Source organism: Lampris incognitus, chromosome 9 (genome assembly GCF_029633865.1).
Source record: "Lampris incognitus isolate fLamInc1 chromosome 9, fLamInc1.hap2, whole genome shotgun sequence".
Classification (NCBI taxonomy): domain Eukaryota; kingdom Metazoa; phylum Chordata; class Actinopteri; order Lampriformes; family Lampridae; genus Lampris; species Lampris incognitus.
The window spans coordinates 18,506,370-18,531,586 of NC_079219.1; the positions used below are offsets into that span (position 1 = coordinate 18,506,370).

The 25,217-nt window shown below is 41.8% G+C and overlaps 2 protein-coding genes across 3 annotated transcripts in view; both read left to right on the forward strand.

The window, feature by feature from the left end:
• Positions 1–42: 42 nt before the first annotated feature.
• Positions 43–13,250, forward strand: mal2 (mal, T cell differentiation protein 2). Of its 2 annotated transcripts, XM_056286268.1 has the most exons (6): positions 43–238; positions 409–954; positions 2,056–2,226; positions 9,666–9,866; positions 11,758–11,860; positions 12,445–13,250. In XM_056286268.1, exons 2-5 carry the CDS (start codon positions 661–663, stop codon positions 11,827–11,829), a joined length of 738 nt encoding a protein of 245 aa, XP_056142243.1. In that variant the 5' UTR covers positions 43–238; positions 409–660; the 3' UTR covers positions 11,830–11,860; positions 12,445–13,250. The 2 variants fall into 2 exon arrangements, with proteins under 2 accessions (XP_056142243.1, XP_056142242.1); XM_056286267.1 differs by having other exon boundaries at positions 11,758–13,250.
• Positions 13,251–16,558: 3,308 nt separating this feature from the next.
• The window catches only part of LOC130117535 (protein MTSS 1-like), a 98,997-nt gene continuing 90,338 nt past the window's right edge, over positions 16,559–25,217 (forward strand). The window contains exons 1-2 of the mRNA XM_056285637.1: positions 16,559–17,095; positions 19,063–19,124. Coding sequence (XP_056141612.1) covers positions 17,024–17,095; positions 19,063–19,124 — 134 coding nt within the window. The 5' untranslated portion in view covers positions 16,559–17,023. The remainder of the gene's footprint in view (positions 17,096–19,062; positions 19,125–25,217) is intronic.

Here is a 25,217-nt window from a genome sequence, read left to right on the forward strand (position 1 = left end):
ATTTCTTTTCTTTTAACGATGCAGAAAAAAATGAGCCGGTGGTAGGCCGACTCAGACAGCGTGATCTATCGTCTGCACATTTGAATTGCCGCTACAAGAGGTTAACTGCTCCCGGTTAAAAAGGCCCTGGAGGGAAATTTCCAAGGGAGTGGCCGCTGCACCTGTCCGACCTGTTCCGACGACACATGACTCCGGAGGAATTTGCCGCTGTTCCAGCGAAATTTGTATCCCCAAAAGGGTGTGTTTCCCACGAATCCGCGGCGTTGAGTAGCCTATTCTTCTTTTTTCTTTTTTCTTTTTTTTTTTACGATACCTTAACTTTTGTGTGTGTGTGTGTGTGTGTGTGTGTGTGTGTGTGTGTGTGTGTGTGTGTGTGTGTGTGTGTGTGTGTATTTATGTTTTTGTTAGTTATTTTTAGATGATCGACATGGTTTTACAAAGAGGCATGCCGAAAGCAGACGAACTGCAACTGGAGAAACCACTACTGCATTCGGTAGCCTTTGCTTTGCTACTTCGTTTGCAAACTAAAACCGTGCTGATAATCTAAAGAAAGTTAAAAAAAAAAAAAGGTTTGACAATCCGCATGTTGCTGTTTTAATTTGTATCACGTGAAATAGAAATGTATAGGCCCTATTGAGATCCGCGTTCCCGCGACGCCATATGTTATTTGGGGATACATATTTTTGCGGTGGGATACTGAATTCGGCGTTACACCGCTCCGTGCTGCTGCTCCAGTCCTTTGTTGAATGGAGACCTCTGTGTCTCTTTGAAAGAGGTAGAGGATTAGAAGTACGAGGACGAGAGAGGAGGGGGGGGGAAAAAGAGAGAGACGGAGAGATGTCGGAACCAGCCACAAATCCCGCAGCAACCTCTTTCCCGGCGCCAACTATTTCTCTGCCTTTGGGACTGGAAATATTGAGGACCTATTCTGGAGCCCTTATTTGCTCAGAGATAGTAAGTACTGCCGTTTAACAAATACTTCTACACAGTGGGTTCACCGAAAAGTTACCGCATTCTATCTACGTCCTCGTGGATGTCGTCTACTTCTACTACTACTACTACTACCAGCATTGTCTGGTGTGTCTGTGGACTGTTATTCTCGTCCCATCAGTTATTTTGGTGCGTGGCCTTTAACCCTGCAAGACCTTCTGTAACGTTATCGACAAACGTGTCATCAAGGCTCCGTTACCTGTGACGAACGTTGGCTACCCCTGTCCATGTGCCGAGAGGCCTCCGTGTGCTGTGACCGGCCTTAAAAGGCCACGTTAATGTCACAATGTGGAAATCATGGCTAAATGTCACTCATGCGTGTTAACAAAGTAAGTGGTCGTTAAAAAACAAGACTACTACAGTCTGTAAAGGACAGTAGCGTCTTAACAGCGTTATAGCAATAGAACCGTGTCAAGCCTTTGACACTGTTAAACATGAATCAGGAGCTACATATAATATTTCCTACTTTTGGTGTGAAATGAATCAAATCATCTGTGGTTTCTTTTTTCAGTACGACCACCAAACTCTTGGTTTGTAACCAGTAACTCCGTATCAAAGTATTGCTAGACTTTTATGATGTGTGATGGGCTGTATTGCTCTCGTTATGAAAAAGCCGTCACACAGTTTAAGATTGGGAGCGACATTGGCAACCTACTTAGGAGAAATAGATAATCATGAGACTTAGTCAACGTGGAAAGCAAGACATGTAAGAAGGAACATTACAAGCAATACTAATAGTTATAATGTCAAGATGAGAAAAGATAATTTGATGCTAATCAATCATGTAAAGAAATGCTATTGATTATTGATAGTGTCGAAATTGTGACACCACATTATTCTGAAATATATTATCTGTCTCATGTAGTGTCCTTGGCTTTATGAATATATCATCAGTATTGTATGTTTGTGCCTCCTTACTAAACCTGTAGTCAGTGACAGAACATCCAGGCCCGCTCCAGAGTGCAATTGCTACCACATGAACTTGTGGTAAACTAAGGTCTCTTAATGGACAATAACATATATACTATATTTGTCACCCATATGAATGTTTCTCTCCATTCCCAGGTATTTGGCGGTCTGGTATGGATCCTGGTGGCTTCTTCCAATGTGCCAGTGCCGCTGTTGCAGGGCTGGGTGATGTTTATCTCCGTCACTGCCTTCTTCCTGTCATCCACCTACCTTGCACTCTTCATCACAGGCCTGGCTGACCGCATTAACACTGACTGGAACTTTGTGGTATCTAGCCATCCATCTATCTATCTATCTATCTATCTATCTATCTATCTATCTATCTATCTATCTATCTATCTATCTATCTATCTATCTATCTATCTATCTATCTATCTATCTATCTATCTATTTGGGGTGGGAAGATTCACAAATCTCACGGTTTGAGACGTCTCACGATTCAGGGCTCACGATTTTGATTCAATGAGATACAGTGGTTGCCTTGGTAACAAAACACCATTGCAGTTCTCTATTTTTCATTTATTTTAAGAATTAGGCCCAACATTTTTGCATTATCAAGGCACGTATTCAAACGTAATGCAAGCGCAAAACGTCTAACAAAATTTTGTGCTGTGGTGGACACGTATCGGGGATAGAATTCACCCCAGGAACTAAGGGTTAAGTCAGGGTTGCCCTGGCAGGTTAACGCAGGGTTAAGTTATGGTTGTCCAGCCAGTTTTCTGATTATTCTCGCCGCCGCAGCTCAGTCGAGCTGTGGTTTTGTTGTCTCTCTGATTTACCGTTGAAGTTGCCTACACGGCTAAAGTGTGAACCTACGGTCTTCTCCGTTCCTTCGGCTCTACAGTGCCATCTTTTCTTGTTGTCTAATACAATTGCTTTACTTTAAAACTTTAAAAACTACTAGAACGACCAAGGCGGTCATTATGACCATTTGGATTTTCAAAGTTTAATAACTTTGTGAAAAGAAAAAAAAGGATATAGACCTGCTGCTCCCTGGATGCACCTAAAATTGCATATATTTTCATGAAAATGAGTTTTAGATCAATTGCACAAAGAAAAAAGCTACCTAAAACAACAATGAGCGGTCAAAATGATTGCGTGTAATTTGCGCGTCATCGTGTGCGTCATGTCACTATTTATGACGTGGTTGTTCACGTCATTTCCTTTGCAACGTTCTGTTCTTTTTTTTAAATTTCACGTCTTATAGACCTTGTTACGTTAGCAATATGTATTGTAGTGAATTCGGGGGGCAATCACGGGAGCCACCGCGGCCGGGACGCGAACCCGTATCAACCGCACCGCGGGAGACATCGCTAACCGCTCGACTAAAGATCAGACCCGTTAGTCAAGGACCAACGTGTCTACTTATCCATGCAAGTTACAGTAATTTCCGGGGGTTTTTGCCGGTATTATTTCCAACATGTCTGGGTACAGCCGCCCTTTCAGACACACCATGACTACCACCGAGACCTTGCAGTATTTACAGGCGTTGGACAGCGGCGATTTTAAATTGTTTAAAAATAGTGTAAACTACTAATCAGACACGTTAGTCCCTAGCTAACGGGTCTGACCCTTTAGCCGAGCGGTTAGTGATGTCGCCTTGTGGTGCAGTACACTCCGTATCGAATCCCGCACCGGGCAAGAAAATAACCGGTTACATTGGTGGGAGCGGTGGGATCCGGAAGTGTGTAGATCCTCAGAAGTCTCTTCGGAGCGCGGGAAGAACAAAGCGCGAGGGCACGCTTCCGGGGAGGGGGACGACTGTAAACTACTAATTAGACGCGTTAGTCCCTAAGTAAAGGGGTGTGACCCTTTAGCCGAGCGGTTAGTGATGTCGCCTTGTGGTGCAGTACACCTCGTATCGAATCCCGCACTGAGCAAAAAAATAATCGGTTACAATAGCAATGATCATGGAGGTGTAGATTCGCTAGCCCGTTGGCTAACAGGCTGGACCCTTTAGTCGACTGATTAACGTAGTCACCCGTGGTGCGGAAGACCCGGGTTCATGTCCCGGTTGTGGCAGTTCCTAGCTACCCCCTGAATTCGCGACACTATTAATGTGGTTAAAATGTTAATTTAGGTGTCAGTCGTTTCCTAACAGACATACGAACATATGCAATGCATTAATTTCGCAATTGGGTATTTATCTTGACAGAATATAGAGTTTGAAAACCGCCCATGGTCGTTTTAGGTAGGAGTGAAATCCCGGTCGTTCTAGTGTTAACGCATGATCTCGCGAAATGGGGAGCATCTCGAAACGTGAAGGCCTGCCTATCTATCTATCTATCTATCTATCTATCTATCTATCTATCTATCTATCTATCTATCTATCTATCTATCTATCTATCTATCTATCTATCTATCTATCTATCTATCTATCTATCTATCTATCTATCATCCATTCATCCCAGCTAGCTAGCTAGCTAGCTATCCATCTAATAATTTATTTAATAACTTATCAGTTATTTCTAGATTCATTTTCTGTCACCTTTTGTGTATAAACACAGCAACAAAACAGTGCAGGTAAAGCTTGAAGAATTTAAAGAACTTTGAGGAAAACTTCCCTTACAATAAACAACAAAAACGTTCATTATCACATTCACGCACACATATTTGTTGTTTAATGGAATTTGTAAATCACATTCATTACTTTTAAAGAAGAAAAAAGAAAAAACGGTTTTATGTACTAGAAACTGATTTTTTTCCATGCTGGAGAGATTTTTTCATATATACTGATGTATAGGTTTTAATTATGGGTGTGTATGTACACCTCATACCAAATGAATGGGGATTATTGGATTGCATGGATGTTCCCTTTTCAAATCAAAATTCAGTTTCATTAACCCCCCCCCCCATCACATTAGTGATTAAAGACAGAAGTCAAAACTTGAATGCACCATTTAAGCATAGTGTTATTATTGCTGCTTGACCATTGTACATTTCAGTCATCAGACTGCCATTAGGGCAAACTCTTAAAATGGCTGACGTGACCGTTGAATAATGTTGCCATGGCCCTGAGCATTGTTTGGTGGGTAAGACTCAAACCTGGTTTGCTGGCACAGCAAAGCCATAACTGCAGCTGACACACCCACACCTTTGTCAATGACAACATTCGTTTGCCGGGTCATTTATTGTAGGTGTATATGGGCAGCAATTACTATTGCCATCATACTCCAGCAAGTCTTTCATCCACGCAAATCCTGTGGTCAACCCTAATAGTTGCAGCTCATATGCAAGTATGATAGCAAACATGCTGTTTTCATAAAGATGATTGTTCCCAGATTTCTAAGTGTTAGGTTTTTCAAGTCTTATATTTAGCAGAACTGTGATGATATGCTAATGGTTTTTTCCAATGTGATGAGCAAAAAAATAGTCTCCTTATCACGTACACCAAAAGCCGCACTACTCCAAATGTAGGATTTGCATGTAATTATCATGTGGGCAGTTGGCTCTTTTCTTGCATTTTTTGTATATCTGGTGGTGTGTGCATCTGTGCATGCACACGTGTGCGTGTGTGCGTGTGTATGTGAGCGTTTGAGTGCTTAGTATCTCTTGAGGCATAGCAAGAATTGAGTGGGCCCACCCAATTATATCCTTTGCCCACCTGGGTCCACCCTGAGGCAGGGCAAATGCCAACAAGTCACAGTATTGTGCCGGTCTTTGCTTCAGGTTTAGTCCAATCTACCATGGAAACTATAAAACGAAGAAAACAAATGTGTCTCTTAAAAAGATTTTAAAGAATTTTTTTTCTCTCTTTTGGTTCTTTTTTTTTTCTAAATAAAGTGGGATTATTGGGACAGAGTATTTTCAGTCCCCCTTACTTTCAACAATTACAGTGATTTGAACTATTGTTACATTCGGCTTTATTAGCATCATTGTAGTAGAGTTGGATGTGTGATGTCGAGGTGCAATGCTGTACAAGGTATCCAAAGCTGATGACGTAAATAATGCATGGAGCAGCATGCCTGTGGCAAAAGCGTTTTGTATTTAGACCTATCATTCACTTTTTTTCCCCCTATTTCTTATTTTTCAATATTTTATTAGGAAGACATTAAGCCAATTTTTTAAAACCGATTTTTCTTTTTTAACTCTTACATGCAACAACTTCTCCACAACCCAAGGCCTACAGGAGAATCCTGCGGCCCACCCTAGATCTTAGACCAGGAACATCTTGAAGCCCACCCATGTACACAAGCATGTCCCGTATGAGCTGTCACTCCTATAACCTTATCCAAAACAGATGTGTTTGTAGTTTGTGTCCAGCATGTTCCACGTGACATCCTGGACAGTCCAGACTGGGATAGTATTGTGTAATGAAGCTGCAAGCTGAAGTTCAGTCAGGAAGACCTGTGGCTCCTTGCTTGTCTCTACCACCATCCATCCACCTATTACCTATAAAGCAATCATTTAATTATACTGGTTAATCTTTACATGGTTCCATATAACTTTTCGACATGCCAAACCTGTCTCACAGCGGATTATCTCTTCCTGCTGTCACTTTAGTGTTTCGCAACTCTTTGCTCCGCCACTGTGTTTGAATACCCATGACAAAGGGTTTAAAGGGGTTCACCTTGTTTAAATTTAAAGAGAAAGCTTTGTGATCAAGTCCATAGTAAAGCTTGGGAATTTTTTTTTCTTAACAATTATCATAGCTCAGGTTGTGTTATGTATGTACCATGTTCTCCGGTGCCGTTTTTTTTGTAAGTGACTCTGTTTGGGCTCTCAGACAAAACCGTCCGTGTCTGAAGCTCCAGTGTCTGCTCCCAGGAGTAGCCAGGCATGTGGTGTTGTTTGTTTTCTACCGAACAATGAGTGACATGGATGATGAGCTCACACCAAAACTAAACAAAGGTCTGCTTGTTGAATAAGCCAGGCCCGCAGAGTTCGCAACACAGACTCTCATTAACTTGCTGCCCAATTCTTTGACGTACTCTCTCTCTCTCTCTCTCTTTCTCTCTCTCTTTGTCTCTTTTCTCCCCGCCTCTCCCTGTTGCTTTCTTGCCAAATATCGCTCCAAACTTCTGCCTTTTTTTCTCTCTCTCTCTGTTCTCTCATTCTGACCATCATTTTCTATTTTTATCTCCCTTAGTGAATTAAACAGCTGTTTTTATATACAGACAAGTGGCAAATTAAAGGAAAAACCTGAACGCTTGACCCCTACAGTGAGGGGGTCCGGAGGCTCTGTTATGCTGTGGGGAGGCATTTTCCTGGCATGGTTTGGATCCACTTGTCCCCCTTAGAGGGCAGGGTCACTGCAAATCAATACGAAGTTATTCTGAGTGATCACCTTTATTTAGTTTGATGAAATATTTCTGTCCTGATGGGAGTGGTCTCTTTCAGGAGGACAATGCCCTCATCCACAGGGCACGAGGGGTCACTGAATTGTTTGACGAGCATGAAAATGATGTAATTCATATGCTATGACCTTCACAGTCACCAGATCTCAACCCAGTTGAACACCTATGGGAGATTTTGGACCGACATGTTAGACAGCACTCTCCACCACCATCATCAAAACACCAAATCGGGGGGGAGTCTGGGTAGTGCAGCAGTCTATTTCGTTGCCTACCAACACAGGGATCGGCAGTCCAAATCCCCATGTTACCTCCGGCTTCGTTGGGTGTCCCAACAGACACAATTGGCCGTGTCTGCGGGTGGGAAGCCGGATGTGGGTATGTGTCCTGGTCGCTGCACTAGTGCCTCCTCTGGTCGGTTGGGGCACCTGTTCGGGGAGGGGGAACTGGGGGGAATAGCGTGATCCTCCCACACGTTACGTCCCCTTGGTGAAACTCCTCACTGTCAGGTGAAAAGAAGCAGCTGGCGACTCCACATGTATCAGAGGAGGCATGTGGTAGTATGCGGCCCTCCCTGGATTGGGATAATTGGCCGGGTACAATTGGGGGAAAAAGGGGGAGAAATAAAAAAAAGGGGAAAAAACACGAAATGAGGGAATATCTTTTGGAAGAATGGTGTTCATCCCTCCAGTAGAGTCCAGATACTTGTAAAATCTAAGACAAGGACCATTGACGCTGTTCTGGAGGCTCATGGTGGACCAACACCTTACTAAGACACTTTATGTTGGGGTTTCCTTTAATTTCTCACCGGTGTGTATATCTAACATGTACCAGACAGGTGACTACTCATTTAGAAAGTTCACACTAGAAGTTTACCCTCTTCATCATGTCAAAGTGCGGCTTCATCTGTTGTAGGGGTTCCGCATCTATGCCGCATTGTTGAAATTACATTAGAGGACCTCTGCTGTGTAGTTCTTGACATAGGGATGTTGTTTGTTGGCTTTTGCTAATCATTCACCAAAGATAATACAACATTTTGGATCCAATGTCTCAATCACTGTCAATCCTTCCCAACACTGGTAAATGTGGAAAAAAAGACCCCCGGAGCTATATATTTACTGTATACTGTATGTATGAAGATTGTTTATGGATGTGGCGAGGGAAGACATGCAGGTGGCTGGTGTGACAGAGCAAGTTGCAGAAGACAGGAAGAAACGGGAACGGGTGATCCACTATGGCGACCCCTAACGGGAGCAGCCAGAAATAGTAGTAGTAGCAGACTATGAAAATTGTCATGCACCTCTCTCTTCCTCCCAATGGCATACTTTTCAAGATAGGCTATTAGATAGAGGCTAGCTTATTGAACAAGGCTATTCCCATCCTCTTCACATCAGACTGCTTGAAAAGGCTAAAATGAGGCTGAAAAATCTTTTCAAGGCATTTATTAAACCGTGCTTGGCTCACCAAATATGCAAAGAAATGCAAAGTGCAGAAACCAGCCGACAAATATTTGATATTACATCTTCATCAGCCTAGTTTAATTGACACAAATGAAGATATAATATCAAAATGACTGTTGGCCGGTTCCCCTACGTTGCATATTTTTGCACATTTGGTGAGATGAGAACAGTTCAATAAATCCTTGAAAAGATTTTGTTGCATCATGTTAGCCTTTTTAGGTGGCGTGCTGATGCCTGGTCCTGTTAAAGTATTTGCTATTTCACATCTGTGCACCCGCTGACAAGCTGCACTAAAGGACTGACCCTAAACACAACAGCTCTTTGGAAAGCACAAACACCCCATTATAAATGTGGGGCATCTCTACTTAATTCACTTGATTAAAATCAATTTTAGTCACCTCAGACAATTTTAAATGCTTTAATGCCGATACAGTTACACATTATTGAATATAAATAACCTGATGTTGGTTGACCCAGCATAATCACAACTATCTAACAAGCCCACGTTTGTCTATGACAAAGGCTGGAGGACATATTTAACTTCATTTTCATCCTCATCACCTATTCTAAGTATTTGTTTATAGGTTTTTATGTCCTAAATCCATCAGTCTATTCACATCTAGTTTATTTTATGATGTCGACTACATTTTCAGTCCTAGTGTCAAGTCTGAGAGCCCTCTAACCTCTAAGTATGAATATGATACTGACATTTTCCATGTTTTCTGGCTTTAATCAGCCTTTTTTTTTTTTACTTGACCGATAATACCACATTTGCAGTAAAACAGTCCTGTACACGAATCTCTTTCACGATTGGTAAACCTCAGGGGTGTTAAACAGAAATTGCTGTGTTTTTTCTTAGCTCTGTTCGGGCCGCTCCAAAACGTTAGGGGCCCTCCTACTAGTTTATTCTGCTTATTGATTTCAAGTCCACGCTGTGTTTTTCTTCCTCCAGGATGTGGTGTACCATTTCACAGCTTTGCTCTTCTACTTTGCCGCCTTTGTGTTGGAGGCAGCCACCACAGCAGCTAACGGAGGAGCCCACATCAAGACAACTCATAACAGCACTGAAACTGTAATGTGTATAACCTTCCCACGGGGCAACGTGTTCGCCATCCTTGATGCGAGGCAATACAGTATTAATGTGGCAGCTACGGTGAGTGTTGGACTATACAGCGTGTTCTACTTCCAATTTGCCCAAATAATGTTGATCTAATAACGCACTCTATTCCGTTGCCTAGCAACACAGGGATCACTGGTTCAAATCCCCGTGTTGCCTCCGGCTTGGTCGGGCGTCCCTACAGACACAATTGGCCGTGTCTGTGGGTGGGAAGCAGGATGCTGCACTAGCACCTCCTCTGGTCGGTCGGGGTGCCTGTTCAGGGGGAGAGGGAACCGAGGGGAATAGCGTGATCCTCCCACGCGCTACGTCCCCTGGGCGAAACTCCCCACTGTCAGGTGAAAAGAAGCAGCTGGCGACTCCACATGTATCGGGGGAGGCATGTGGGAGTCCACAGCCCTCCCCGGATTGGCAGAGGAGGTGGAGCAGTGACCGGGATGGCTCAGGAGAGTGGGGTATTTGGCTGGATACTACTGGGGGGGGGGTCACCCCCCACAAATTTTTTTTACCCAAATAATGTTGACTAATTGTGATATATAGATAAAACATGCTACTTTCAAGCAAATGCTTCAACACATGCAGCACTTCAGTGCGGCACAGTAGGTTGGTTGCCTCTTATAAGGCTGTCTGCTATGTGTGGTCTGCATGTCTGCACCAGTCCACTGAATTGTATTTGAATACAAACATCAGTTGACAAATATAGGGACACCAGTGTACTGTGTGATGACATAGCAAACAAGAGGCGTCAGTGAAGAAAAGGCATTGTTATTCTGGGAATTTCAGTGTGGTGGGAATGACATTTTGACAGACTCAATCCATGTTTTAATCTTTCCACATAAGAAAGGTATGAAATGTCGCCATGCAGTTTTGTAAATACCCCTGCTAATAATTCCTGAGGCCTCAATGACTGCTCTTGCTGGTTCTCTCATGAAAGGGATTTAGGGGGAAAAGGAGAATCATACAGAATCTCAGGTTGCCTCAGATTTCATGTCTATTGAAATACACATGCTTGTTTAGTATCCCCGTCCAAATTACACTGAAACTTCTAACTCACTTTAATCAGTCAGACATTCATTGTAATAAGTCAGAGAGAACTGTTTCAGTTGATGCACTTTTTCTCTTCAAGGCTCCCAATGTTTCTCGGTGAAGCTTGCTTTAAGGTCCAACATGAAATATTTTGGCCTCCCTGAAGTGTAATATGACTAGTGATACTACAGTAAATGACTTATGCCCCCAACCCTCCCCAGGATATATGCTTTAGAAATTTAGGAATGAGTTTTTTGAAAAGCATAGTTATGTATAGTTTACTGTATAGTCTTATATTTCTGTATAGTCCTCAGCAAACTAGGTGTGCAGTGCTCGCAGACTGATATCTACTAACAGCAATTGAAAAAAAGCTGATGTTGGCAAACATACTGTGTATCCACTATCTTTCTGTTTGACTGTGTTTGTCCTGCATGGTATGATTTTGTTGCTGTTGTTTATATGGCTGAATTATACAGGACAGGATTCAAGTAGAATTACACGTAGCAGCCTTAACCATTTCTTGAAATGGTGCCATGTTCATCATATGTGATTGTTTAGAGTTCCTCTGTGATATTTTAAAAGTGAGTTTCATGCATACACATTAAACTGGTGCATTCAGGATTATAATTCACACAGACTCAGCTCATGATGATGATAGTGATGATGATAGTGATACATATGTAGGCTCCTCTGAATGGAAGAATCCAAACAGGGTAAACCCATCACTGTAATACCTGGCCCACTGGATCAGGTTAAATCCTGAAATAAACAAGTATTCCAGTGGAGATTTCTGATGAAGGAACATTTATTTGCATAGAGCTCAGAACATAACGAGAAAATCATCCCTCAATGCAACTCATTGACTGTTGTTTGCACTTTGCCCTTGTCTTTTTGGGGTCAGGTATTTGCCTTCGTGGTGACACTATGCTACGGCTGCAGTATGTTCATGGGCTTCCGAAGGTGGAGGAAGTAACCCACAACACCGATAGCTACAGAAACGAATGGTACGAACTGCTCTACGACTTGTTCACGGTACATCTGAAGTATTTCAAATTCAGCCACAGGGTCCTTTTTCCAAGAAAGCACCTCCACACAACTGTTTTGACGGGTTGCAGGACAGATAAGGTTTTATTACTTCCTAGAGGGGAACTTGGGTCAGCAAGCAGCCACATGTCCTGTAGGAAAAACACATCATACATAAAATATCACTCTCAAAAATAAATTCTGCAAAAAAGAAAAAAGAAAAAAAGTCATGTGTTTTTCTGGACAACACCAAAACAGAGGGCTACACGTGTTCATAGAACTGGAGTTACATGCAGGGTAATGACTATTTTCTTCTCGGACTCCCAACTATTGTTTTTTAATGGCTCATAGGGCTCCATTAACCTCCGGTTAACCTACTCCAGTTGCGTCCTGAATAATCAAAAGTTCTAAGAATTCGTACATTGTTCGTAGGTTGTATTTTTTTTCCAAGGACTTCAATTTTAAGGTTCAGGAATAACAGTTTCAAATTGCAGTCAAATTTGCAACCACATAGATAAACCGTCATAACTGTTTTCCTTTGCTTTGCCGTTCCATCCTCCGTCAGAAGCCCTGCTGTCCTGTGCGGTAGTGCTGCATGCACTGGTGAGGCTTCGATACTGGAGAACCATTTTGAGGCAAGGCAAAAAATGAGCCATTTTTCATTATGACCACCCTTTCACACGATGCATTTAATAACCATACGGATTGGGCTGCATTTACCAGTGTTTATATAAGCAATATTACCCATTTCCACTACTCCACAAATGTGTCAAAGCACCATTGCCTGTAGAAAGAGGGGAATAATTGTCCGATGTGATGGCACCGCTTGCTGGACAGACATTGAAAAGCACAAAGACTATGGTTTCACTGTACTCCTGTCATCTTGGAGCCAAGTAGCTCTTGGTGGACTTACTCTACATTTAATATGAACATGTTTGTTCTTGTATTTTTTTTTAATGTCCTTTATTTAAATGGCAGTTAGATGTGATGTTTAAATTCCAAAGTTGTCATTTTGTTGTGAGCACTTTTTTTTATCTTTCTAATACCACCAATATATGTTCTGTACTTCCAACACAATTGTTCCATATGACTTTATTCTGTATTTTAAGTCACCTTTTAAAACCTTTAGTAAGCAGTACAGCGTATGACAGGATATTTAGGGTGGAGGGAGAAAGACAGGGAAAGGTATGCATCAATATGGTCCTGAGCTGGACCCAAACCCAGGACGCCTTCATATGAACACGTCTGTAATGATAACAAAATGAGGACTGTAATTTGTCTTAACCTTCTGGGACTCACTGTGTTGTTCTATGCGACTAGCACCACCCATCTGGCACATGTACTTGTATAAACAAACAGCAAGTAACAAACCAGTAATCCCGAATAACAATTCACAAAAAAAAGTAAATATAAAAATGAGGTCCCATAAAGTAATGGCCTTTTTGTGTGCCCCCCCATACAACAACTGGTTGCAATGTCATTTTCACCCAATGGTTTTATTTCATGCATTTATCTTTATTTACTGGCTGATGATTCATGTAGACCGTATTTATTAGTGTTTGATCCTAACTGTGAAGTAATTATTTCAATGCAGTATCAACGTCTAAATCACCCAAATGGATAATATTCTTAAACTGGCTACTGTACATGTTTATGATTAAAGGGATGCATCAAAACCTTTAGTGTTAAACTGATATTGTTATTGATACCTATTTTTAATTCCTATGAAATAATTTTCAAGAGACCTATTGTGGAGCAACTTCTGAATAATTTGTGGTACCCGCTCTTGCTGATATTTTTTAATGCATTCTGGAAATGAGAGAATAAAGATTTTGAGGAAAATAAATGTACTTGTTTTACTGTCATGATGGCGCTGATAAAGGCCAGTCGACAGATGCCTAATTTGTTGTTTGTGTTCAAACTAATCTGCATTTTCTATAATTTTCTAAAAATCAAGTAAAGAAAGAAAAAAAGAAAGAAAGAAACATTCCTCAAAGTTTTCGTAAATCCTATCAAGCAATTATATTTATTTAGAGAAGAGACGGGAAGAATACATCTATCGGACCGGAACTCGACGTCGTTTCCTGTCAGCGATTTTTTTAAACGTTATTTTCCCTTCTGACATGCGCTTGCATATCAAGCAGAGCAATATATATATATATATATATATATATATATATATATATATATATATATATATATATATATATATATATGTGTGTGTGTGTGTGTGTGTGTATGTATGTATGTATGTATGTATATATGTATATGTATACATACACTCACCGGCCACTTTATTAGGCACACCTGTCCAACTGCTCGTTAACGCAAATTTCTAATCAGCCAATCACATGGCAGCAACTCAATGCATTTAGGCATGTAGACATGGTCAAGACGATCTGCTGCAGTTCAAACCGAGCATCAGAATGGGGAAGAAAGGTGATTTAAGTGGCTTTGAACGTGGCATGGTTGTTGGTGCCAGACGGGCTGGTCTGAGTATTTCAGAAACTGCTGATCTACTGGGATTTTCACGCACAACCATCTCTAGGGTTTACAGAGAATGGTCCGAAAAAGAGAAAATATCCAGTGAGCGGCAGTTCTGTGGGCGAAAATGCCTTGTTGATGCCAGAGGTCAGAGGAGAATGGCCAGACTGGTTCGAGCTGATAGAAAGGCAACAGTAACTCAAATAACCACTCATTACAACCGGGGTATGCAGAAGAGCATCTCTGAACGCACAACACGTCGACCCTTGAGGCAGATGGGCTACAGCAGCAGAAGACCACACCGGGTGCCACTCCTGTCAGCTAAGAACAGGAAACTGAGGCTACAATTCGCGCAGGCTCGCCAAAATTGGACAATAGAAGATTGGAAAAACGTTGCCTGGTCTGATGAGTCTCGATTTCTGCTGCGACATTCGGATGGTAGGGTCAGAATTTGGTGTCAACAACATGAAAGCATGGATCCATCCTGCCTTGTATCAACGGTTCAGGGTGGTGGTGGTGGTGTAATGGTGTGGGGGATATTTTCGTGGCACACTTTGGGCCCCTTAGAACCAATTGAGCATTGTGTCAACGCCACAGCCTACCTGAGTATTGTTGCTGACCATGTCCATCCCTTTATGACCACAGTGTTCCCATCTTCTGATGGCTACTTCCAACAGGATAACGCACCATGTCATAAAGCTCGAATCATTTCAGACTGGTTTCTTGAACATGACAATGAGTTCATTGTACTCAAATGGCCTCCACAGTCACCAGATCTCAATCCAATAGAGCACCTTTGGGATGTGGTGGACCGGCAGATTCGCATCATGGATGTGCAGCCGACAAATCTGCAGCAACTGCGTGATGCTATCATGTCAATATGGACCAAACTCTCTGAGGAATGTTTCCAGTACCTTGTTGAATCTATGCCACGAAGGATTAAGGCAGTTCTGAAGGCAAAAGGGGGTCCAACCCGGTACTAGCAAGGTGTACCTAATAAAGTGGCCAGTGAGTGTATATTATTCCTTTTATTTAACAATTTACTTGAAAAAAATACATTGGTGTCATGGAACACAACGACAAAACAATCAAATATTAAAATGTGGATATGCCATTGAAATGAACGTCAAAAAAAACAAACAACAAAAACAAACAAACAAAAATAACATGTAACATAAGAATGCGGCACGGTGGCGCAGTGGTTAGCGCGGTCGTCTCACAGCAAGAAGGTCCTAGGTTCGAGCCCCGGGGTAGATGACCCTTAGGGGTCGTCTAGGGTCATTCTCTGCGTGGAGTTTGCATGTTCTCCCCGTGTCTGGGTGGGTGTGCTCCGGTTTCCTCCCGCACTCCAAAGACAATGGACCGATATAAGAAAAGATCCTGGCATGTTGAACATTTTACCGTACTGATTTTTTTTCTAAAGTGAAATTTTAATAAATCTAAAAAAAAGAGTCCAATTCAAAGTCAAAGCATGAAAATTACTCTACTTCTTCTTAAATCTTCATTAGTGAATATAAAGTTTCTCCGTTAAAATAGCCAAGTACAGCCACAGCCCAATTCTCTGCAGTTGTAGTTTTTCCTTTTAGCCACCAGATGCCCCCAGTTACCCATAAACGCTGTACAACGTGGACGCGGTTTTGCAGAAAGAGTGAACGAGTCTAAAAATAGCCGAACGTCGGGGTAAAAGAGTACTTGGAATAAAGAAAAACAAAGTTTTAATACAACTATTGTTCATCGATACTCCCCTACACACAAACACACACATGCGCGCGCCAAATGAATAGGATCACAGCTGGGAGATGAATTCTTCCCTGTTATTTTCAACTACGTTTCCCTCATTGGGATATTGTTACCCTGCGCACATCTCTCTACGCTTGCACCATGCACATAAATATAAATAATGCGCCTTGCACCCGGGTTTTTTCACCCACAAGACCAATATTTGCACGATCCTGAGAGTACACAAATCCACGTTTCGCCGTGCGTTGTACGTGCACATTCGGGGGGGGGGGTGAACTCTCTCTCTCTCTCTCTCTCTCTCTCTCTCTCTCTCTCTCTCTCTCTCTCTCTCTCTCTCTCTCTCTCTCTCTCTCTCTCTCTCTCTCTCTCTCTGTAGCTCGCTCACTCACACATACACAGACACACACACTCACACACTCACACTCACTCGGCGGCGAGAAGGCAGTGAAGCAGATCACGTCTATATCGGAATTTACCTTTCGGGACAAGGCAAACGTAGTGGATATCTCCCACTCTTCGGTCGACCAGCCACCAATCAAATAAAAGAGATCATGTTGTCCGGTGCCGAAACGCGAGCAGGAGGAGCGGAGCGGCGTGGAGAAGAGAGCGCGATGTAAGCGTCTGCTCCCAACACCGCTTCGTCCGAAACGGCTGCCCAGACTTGAGGCGAACGGCGGACTTGAAACGCTATTGATTTTATTATTATTATTAAATATATTTTTTAATTAAAGGCTCGTTTGACTGAGACACAAGTTTGTGTTACCCGCCTTATGCGAGAGATCCTCATCCCGTCAGCGAGGCATATTTTTATGGTTTGTTAGTTAATTTTTTCTTGCGCGTGTTTCTTGGAAAGCGGAACTGGCGAGTTGATGGTGTTTTGATTGTCGGACTGACCGTTCGCGTTGGAGTCGCTCCGGAAAATGGAGGCTGTTATCGAGAGGGAGTGCGGCGCTCTCGGGGGACTCTTCCAGACTGTTATCGGAGACATGAAAGTAAGTTGTTGTTGTTTGTTGTTGTTTTTTAACTTGAGCTTTACCACACAACATAACACCTTCTGAGCCGGGGGCAGTTAACCTGAAATTAAACGGACTCGAGTCAAATTAGCGGTTTACGTTTCCTCTCCCAAGTGAACGGCAGTAAAGTTTATTTCACTGGCTGAAGCCAATGACTTAATGTTAGCTAGCAGACAAGTGAGCTACTCTGTGTATATTGTTTGGGTGGGCATTCGGAGCTAAAATAAGCCAATAGAATGTAATACATTTGTTAAATACCAGTAATTTCTACCAGTTTATCCCCGCACTGCTGCCAAAACAGTTATTATGGTCTACTCTTTTCTATCGAACCGATATGCCCATTTTGAGCTTGTATTCCATTTGGGGGTGGGGTGGGGGGCATAACGAGAGGTTTAATGGGACTCTTCATTTTCACGTTTTTGTTTTTTGACAATGCTTTGCTGATGAGAATATTAGCTGATTTCTCAGCTGTTGCCCACCTGAAGGAATGCTGAGAATGTAGCCAGCAGGCCAGAAAATGACCCCCAGGATCTGAAGGGTTTGACATGTGTAGGTAAACTACTCAGCCATCAGATCTACCAATCCATTATGAAAGCTGTTCAAATATATTCTCTGCTTACTTCTTGCTACCTCTCTCACTTTTCCAGGTAGTGTCAGGGTCTCCCCCATTGAATAAATGTCCTTCCACCCAAAATGAAAATACAGAATGTGTTTTGCAACTTTTCCATGACACAAGACAGTGCCTCTGAGCTGGCTCTCTCAGCCTACGCTAGTTGTTAATCAAATGAGGTGTGCTCATCCAGTCCCTGGATAAACTGATAAACTTGCAAAATCCAACAGCTGATATTACCACAAGAGCCTGTCTTGCACTAGTTTGTTAAGCAACTCAGAGCAGTAATGCTTTTTTGAGCTCATATACGCTGACAACAAAACTAAAATGACACTGGAGACATGTGATAGCTTCTAAGTCACCTGAGGATACGCCTTTTAGCCTCTAGTGTATGCCAACAACCATAGCAGATGATGGATTGAATGCAAAGCATTGTTTCAGTGTTTCATATCACTGAATCCTGCTGAAGCTGGGTCAGAGTAGATTGTAGCCTCCTCAAAATATGGGGGTGAAGCAAGAGAGATGCAGAGGAGGAAAGGCATGACTTAGAGAGAGAGAGAGAGAGAGAGAGAGAGAGAGAGAGCTTGTGGTAGGGTGTTATGTTCCACAGAATGAGATGACATTCCTTAGGCTACTGACATTAGTTGCACATCTGTGACAAACATTCCCAGTAGTAAATTCATCATTTAGCTTCAGTGTCCTGTTGGTGCTTTGCTATTCGCATTGTCTCCAAGTTCTCTCTGATGCTTTTAAATGATAAACGACTATCTTTAGCACAGGACCCAAATTAAATAAATTTAGTATCCCCTGAGGCCCATTAAATCATTACGATGCTTTATAGGGTAGGGTTCTTTCTTAAAGAGGCCCATGACCCGTTTTGAGGCCTAGCCCATTCAGGGATCTACAATGACATTCTCTAACAATGTAGGCTACATAATCTATAAACTGAAAATGATTAGGAGCACCTGAAAGAAATGTAGTGCCTGACCTTTGATATTAAAGCTCACATTAATTTAGTTGCACTTTGCCTATAGCTAGATATTATTCATCCGCAAGTTCCTTCGGGCAATTGGTTACAAAAAGCTTTTGGAGAAAAGGAATTGACAGATTTTAAGTATTCCAGGCCTCAGCATTTAGTATGACTCTGATGTAGAGGTCAACATGGCCCTTATTTTTGATAATTTTGCAGAACTGTTATGTAACTCTGGGTATAGTGATATGTTCTGATGACAGTGATGACTCACCTGTGTGTGTGTGTGTGTGTGTGTGTGTGTGTGTGTGTGTGTGTGTGTGTGTGTGTGTGTGCGTGTGCGCGTTCGTGTGTTCGTTCCCACAGAGCAGCTACCCTATTTGGGAAGACTTTATCACCAAGGCTGGAAAGCTACAGTCACAGCTTAGGTGAGTTTATGTGTGTGTGTGTGTGTGTGTGTGTGTGTGCGCATGTGTGCGTGTGCTCACCTGCATGCAGTGCAATGGGAGACTATATTTCTTCATATCCTCTCTCTGTCTGAAAAAGAAGTGGAATTTAATATAAGCAGGGTTTCCCTGATGTCTCCCAGTAATTCTAGGAACTCATTACGGTATTATGGCCATCAGTGTTCGCATTACAACATTACTTAGTTCCTTTGTTTTTGACCTTCCAGTAGTATGACATATCATCAACACTAATAACTTGAGTGCTAATGTAGCTCTAAGTTCAGGAAAACCATTTAATCACTTCAACCCAGCCATTGAAAGTGCAACAAATTTGCATTGGATTTTTTTGTAGCATCTCCCTATTTTTGCTCACAATATGATTGCCAGTTTAAATGAAATACAGCTATAGTCAAACAATAGTTAAAGAAGTATCAATTTCTTAACTCATGTCATTCAAGGCTGCTTCCACTAACTAATATAGTGCATTCCCAGTCCCATGATCCCAGTTAGTACCACACAAACATGTCATGTGTACTGTACATGTAGGACTTGTCCATGCTCTTGAGTTGCCCACATGCATGTTACATAACATCATTGACATCCCCCATTATGTCCCACTATACTCAGAACCTGTAGTTGGTCTGCACTCCATTTACTCTTACTGGGCCGGTACAATGGATGTCAATGTCAATTGCCTTTCAAAGTAATTTTAAGATACCATGTGTTCATTGGCAAACTGGCACTGACAGTTTACATAAAGGCCTAATGTCTTCACAATACTGTCCAGAGGTCATACAGTGTCCTTTTCATTTATTTAGTCTTCGTTAAGGCTGATTTAATTTCATCCATCATAGAGGGGGTTTATCTTTCCAATGCCGTAAATTTACACACCTCCTCCCTAAATTGTTCCATCTCTTCTGCCAACAATAGATGTCAAAGCCACCTTTCCCAGATGGCTTTAATTGGCCACGTGTCTGTAGGCAAACTACCAATGACAACCATATAAAAGCACATTGTCTTGCAAATTCTCTACATGTGCATGTCTGCTGTCAAAAGTATTAACTGGTTAACAATGCACAAATTTTCTAGTTCTCTTTAAGTGTCCACGTGTCTACGGACAGACTAAAATTGACAGCCATATAAAAGCCTAGTGTCTAACAGTACTACTGAGAGGCCTTTCAGTGTCCCATTCTCCTGTTCACTCTGTGTTAGTACTGATTAATGGTGATATGTTATTCAAGTTTTTCTGTCCTACAGGGGTTAAATATGTGACCCAGCGGTGCTAAAACTCACCAGGGTACTAGTGCCCATGTTGCTAATGACTGGCTATGTGGCAATAGGTTGTCCGATTGTCTGACCAATGGTACAGTAATAATTTTACAATATAGTAAATGTACAATATGTCTGACTGTCTCTGGAGTCCCTCTGTGATCTGGAATTGATTAGCTAAAAAAAAATAATACAGTAAAGCATTGTTAACGTATTTTCCTGATAAAAAGGTGTGTTGTTCTGCAAATGCATATGCATTGATGAGTGTTGCTGATATGAGGGCATGAGTATTTGTTTCAGGAGGAAGTACCGTTTGGCCAGCGAGTATGCCGCAACAGTGAGTAAGTCAGCAGAGCCATCAGTTATGGCTCAAAGTGCTAGCAAAAAAATAGTGGGAAAATTAGTATGACGTGTACAATATAGGTATTCCTTTATTTTTACCATATAAAAATATGAATTAGAAAAGGAACCATTCTGATGGTTGGCTTGACTCGCAATTCTAATGGTGTGGCCAACAGGCAGCAGGTAATGCAGTGGGTACTGTGCAGGACGGATAGAGGATCCAGGTTCGAAGGCCCTGCAACAGTGTCTTCTTGCTAAAGTTTTCTTAAGACCTAAAAACCTGCCAGCACCAAGGACACTGTTCTCAAGATGACTTCTCTCCTTAAACTTCAGTGGCAGGAATCAAAAAGACAAATTTCTCCTTCAGTGACCTAATTTGCATGCTAGCTAGACGACTAGGCAGTTGAACTATTAAAGTATTTTAATAGTTTGTGAAAATAAATTTCCCAAGTCAAATTCATTTATAAAGCCCTCAGTCACATTGACAGTCTCTGATTGCTTCACATTCCCTTAGTGAGAATTTGGTAGATACAGTGGACAATGTAAATGAGCCCCCCCCCCCCAGCCCCCCATCCTTTGCCCCTCGATTCAGATGAGGGGAAAACGGAAAAACCTTTTCAGGTAAAAAAAGAAAAAAAAAGAAGAAGAATGGGAAAAACCTTAGGAAACGTATTAAAAGAAGGGATCCCTCTTCCAGGGCAATATGCATACTATAGCTGTCTAGTGGATGAGGTAAAGGCTGTAACAGATTTGGGAATAAAACATTTAATGGAAAGTACTTACTCTGATTCCACTTAGTGATAACAGAAAACTCTTAAAAGGAAGGTGGATGCAGGAATACCACCGCACACAGATTTTCTCAACTCTGCTAGACAGTAGTGCTTGCAGCATATGGTGGCCTGTAATGATGCCCGTACTGCTGTAGTGCTAATACTATCTTTTCTAGGCCTACCAATGGTGGTGACCTACAAAAAAAGGTTCTTCTGTTCACTTTTAACGTCCATCTCCAGACAAGATAGCCTTTTCAGTTCTAGCGGGACCCCTCCCCTGTCTCCCAAGTTATCTGTTATCTGTTTTTGAAATAACTATAGTAAGGCTATACACACACACACACACACACACACACACACACACACACACACACACACACACACACACACAAACAAAACAATTCACCCACCCCCCTCGCTGGCCTCCATAGTAGGCCAGCTAGCAGTGGTAGCAGCATATGTCTGTGTATGTAATGACGTCCTAAAACAGACTACCCTGTAATTTAGCCCCTCTGCTCCCTTCTTCCAAAGCAGCGAGGAAGTCAACCAATTACAGTCTTCAGGCCATTCTGTCATTTTGGGGGTCCAAATATGGTCTGTTTCTGCTGCCCATACTTTTTTTTTTTAAGCAAACCAGCTCACACAGGCCTACACACACTCACACAGAAAATAGAGCTTTGAGGTAAGAGGGCAGGGTAGAAAACAGTCTCGCTGATTTCTAATCACAATCTCCTTTTAACTTGTCAGTCTTTGGTCTGTCTGGTGGGCCATGGTCAATGCAGCTGTGTCAGAGCCAGGCTTACAAATAGACTTCCCTCTCATATGTTTTGAAGTTTAATTTCAAAGGGAATTGGCCACTTCAAAACCGATCAGATCAAACCTCAAATGAAAAGACGTATATAGATATATATTATGCATACCCAAAATGCATTCTATACGTATGTACATGTAAACATATATACGTACCATCAATAAATTCAGTTTAAATTCCTCACTTTTTATTTTATTTTTACCTTTGGTCTTTTCTCTATGACGGAAACATAGCCAGACCCAGAAGCTCTTTCTACCAAGCTGAAATACAACAGCAACATTCCAGTTGCTGTTGAACTAAATATAGAAGGGGATAGCTAGGCTGAATGCATCATTGTCAGGTAGAGCACTCTGCAGTACCACACTGGTGTCTACGGGGAGTTCAGATTGGCTTGGCTAAGGCCTTGTGCGTTAGAAGAGATTTGTTAGTCGTTTGTGTCAACTCTGTGGCAGAGAGGTACATGTTAAGGCCACTGGCAGCAATTTGATTATAGTTCAAAGATGTGAGTGCTGATAGCAACAACCTTTTCAAAGTTCTGAAGTGCACAAAGAGATTTGAGGCTTTTTGTTGTTTTGGACAGTGGTTGACATTTATGATAGCGGATAGCTAGGGACATTGGTTACCTTTCTATGCATGCGATATAGTTGCATGTACACATGATGTAGACTTGTGAAATTAACAATCCTTGTAAAGATGACAGGTCTGACTTGTTCATAAAACCAGTATCTGTTCAATTATGCTAATTGGCTCCGTTGTTGCGCCACTTCTGCTTCTAACCACTGTCAACCACTTACCACACAAACCTGTTTTAGGTGAATAAACTTGACTCAACTAGACTTTATCTGTTTAAGACATGATCTTTAGAACAGTCTATGAACAACCAGTCATAGAACAAACTATGAACAGTCCCAGTTATAATAGAAATTGATGAAGGACATTTTAACTAAGGATTCCCTTGGTACCCACACTGGACCTGAAATAGAAATGTGTGTGTGTGTGTTTCTTTTTCTGTCACCTTATAGTGTCACCTATTGAATCTTTTCTGTCAAGATTGTTAGGAAATTGATAAAACTGAGTTTTTTTTATATCTTGTGATAAATGAGACAATACATTTCCCTAATAAATTGAAACCCAGCATTGGGGAGGATACCCAATGGTATTCACATTAACTACATTTTGTGATTTGTGCATAAAATCTTTCTTCGCAGTCATTTTTGCACAGGGCCAGTATCCTCATATTATTTCCCAAATGTTGCATTATGCTCCTAAAGAGCCTTCATGTATCAATTCTTGTGCAAAATCCCAAAATTTCCACATAAGCCCCTTAGGAAACTATTTCGAACACTGTAGTTGTTACAAACGCATCCCAGAAAAGTTGAATCAATTCATCTGGATGCAAGGTTAGGTGGGAAAATAAGTGACTTAATCTGTCTCAGCTGACTGCAGGTATCCCCAACCTTATAAACACCACAGTTGCGTAATGACCGAGACTGGTGATCTAATGGCGATTTCATATGCAAATTGCAGTGACCATTAATTAGAGTTATAATGGCCTTGTGTACTATTCACAGAGGGTTGGGGGAATAGCTGCAATCATAGCATTGTAAGATGGTAACAAATGTACTCTTAGACCCCCTCCTTGGTTCAGGGATGGTCGTAGCCTCCTCACATAGATAGCCTCTTTGACTCCCTGTTTAAACCAGTGTTCCGCCTATTCATCCTTGAAAGAGTGGCCACTGGCCTGTAGGTGGGTGTAGACAGCAGAGTTCTGGCCTGATGGGGTAGCTCTTCTGTGTTGTGCCATCAGCTTTGCCGAAGTTTATTTGGTGTCCTCGATGTACAAGTCACTGCAATCCTCCCAGCCCAGCACTTGCCAGCGTACACTGCACTGATCAGCAAAAACATTAAAACCACCTGCCTAATATGGTGTAGGTCCCCCTCGTGCCATCAAAACAGCTCTGACCCAGATCAGAGCAGATCCTTTAAGTCTTGTGAGTTGTGAGGTGGAAGCCAAGGCAACACCTTGAACTATTTGTCATGTTCCTCAAACCATTCCCGAACAATGACTGCTCTGTTTGATCACTATCCATGAGGTTATATCCCATTTCCAGTACTCGGCATTCTGTGATGGTGTGAGCATCCCACTTGGTGTAACAGGGGTGGTTGTGGAAAATTTCAGGCTGCCTTCAGCATTGTAAATTGGCTTTGTCAGCTGTTTATGTTCTGGATATCAGGGAGTGACAATGTTTATTTTTCGAACTACATCAATGAACTTAACTTGTATTGCATTATTCTAGAGTAGAAAACAACAAAAATAACAGCAGCAGGTTTACATGTAAAAGTAGGGAAAAAAAGCAATGTGGAAGGGGAGCAATATAGAATAAAATGTAATGAAAATAGAAGACCTAAAACTGGATAAAAGCAGTTGTACAAACCAGGTGAGTTTTAAAAGTGACTTTATAGAAGATATACCTTGTGAAGGTGTGAAATAATGGAAAACGTTCCAACATGAGGGACATTTTGCTTAGTAACTACAGTTGAGATTCACATAGTGCTCAGATGTTGGAAATAATTGACATGGTTTTCATTTATAAGCTGGTCAGACACTTAATCATTTTGAGTGAAAACATCGCCTAGAAATTGAATGAATAAACCACTAAAATTTTTCATGGAACATAGCACTTTTTAACACCTGAAGCTGGAGACTCTCTCCACAGCCTTTGTGTTGATATGGGCAGAACTTTGTGTGATCTTCTTTCTTCTTGGAGGTCCTAAAATCCATGATAACCCCCTTGTTTTTTTGGTGTTTAAGACCAAGTTGTTAGCACACCACGTAGTCAGATTCTTAACATCCTCCCTTTATGTGGCTTCGTCGTTTTCCGA

What these genes read in the sequence shown, in the direction of transcription:
- mal2 (XM_056286267.1), top strand. Translation starts at nt 661, where the DNA reads ATGTTATTTGGGGATACATATTTTTGCGGTGGGATACTGAATTCGGCG. An exon ending in CCCTTATTTGCTCAGAGATA is followed by an intron (nt 955 to 2,055) that starts GTAAGTACTGCC and finishes CTCCATTCCCAG; the next exon opens with GTATTTGGCGGTCTGGTATG. An exon ending in GTATTAATGTGGCAGCTACG is followed by an intron (nt 9,867 to 11,757) that starts GTGAGTGTTGGA and finishes TTTTGGGGTCAG; the next exon opens with GTATTTGCCTTCGTGGTGAC.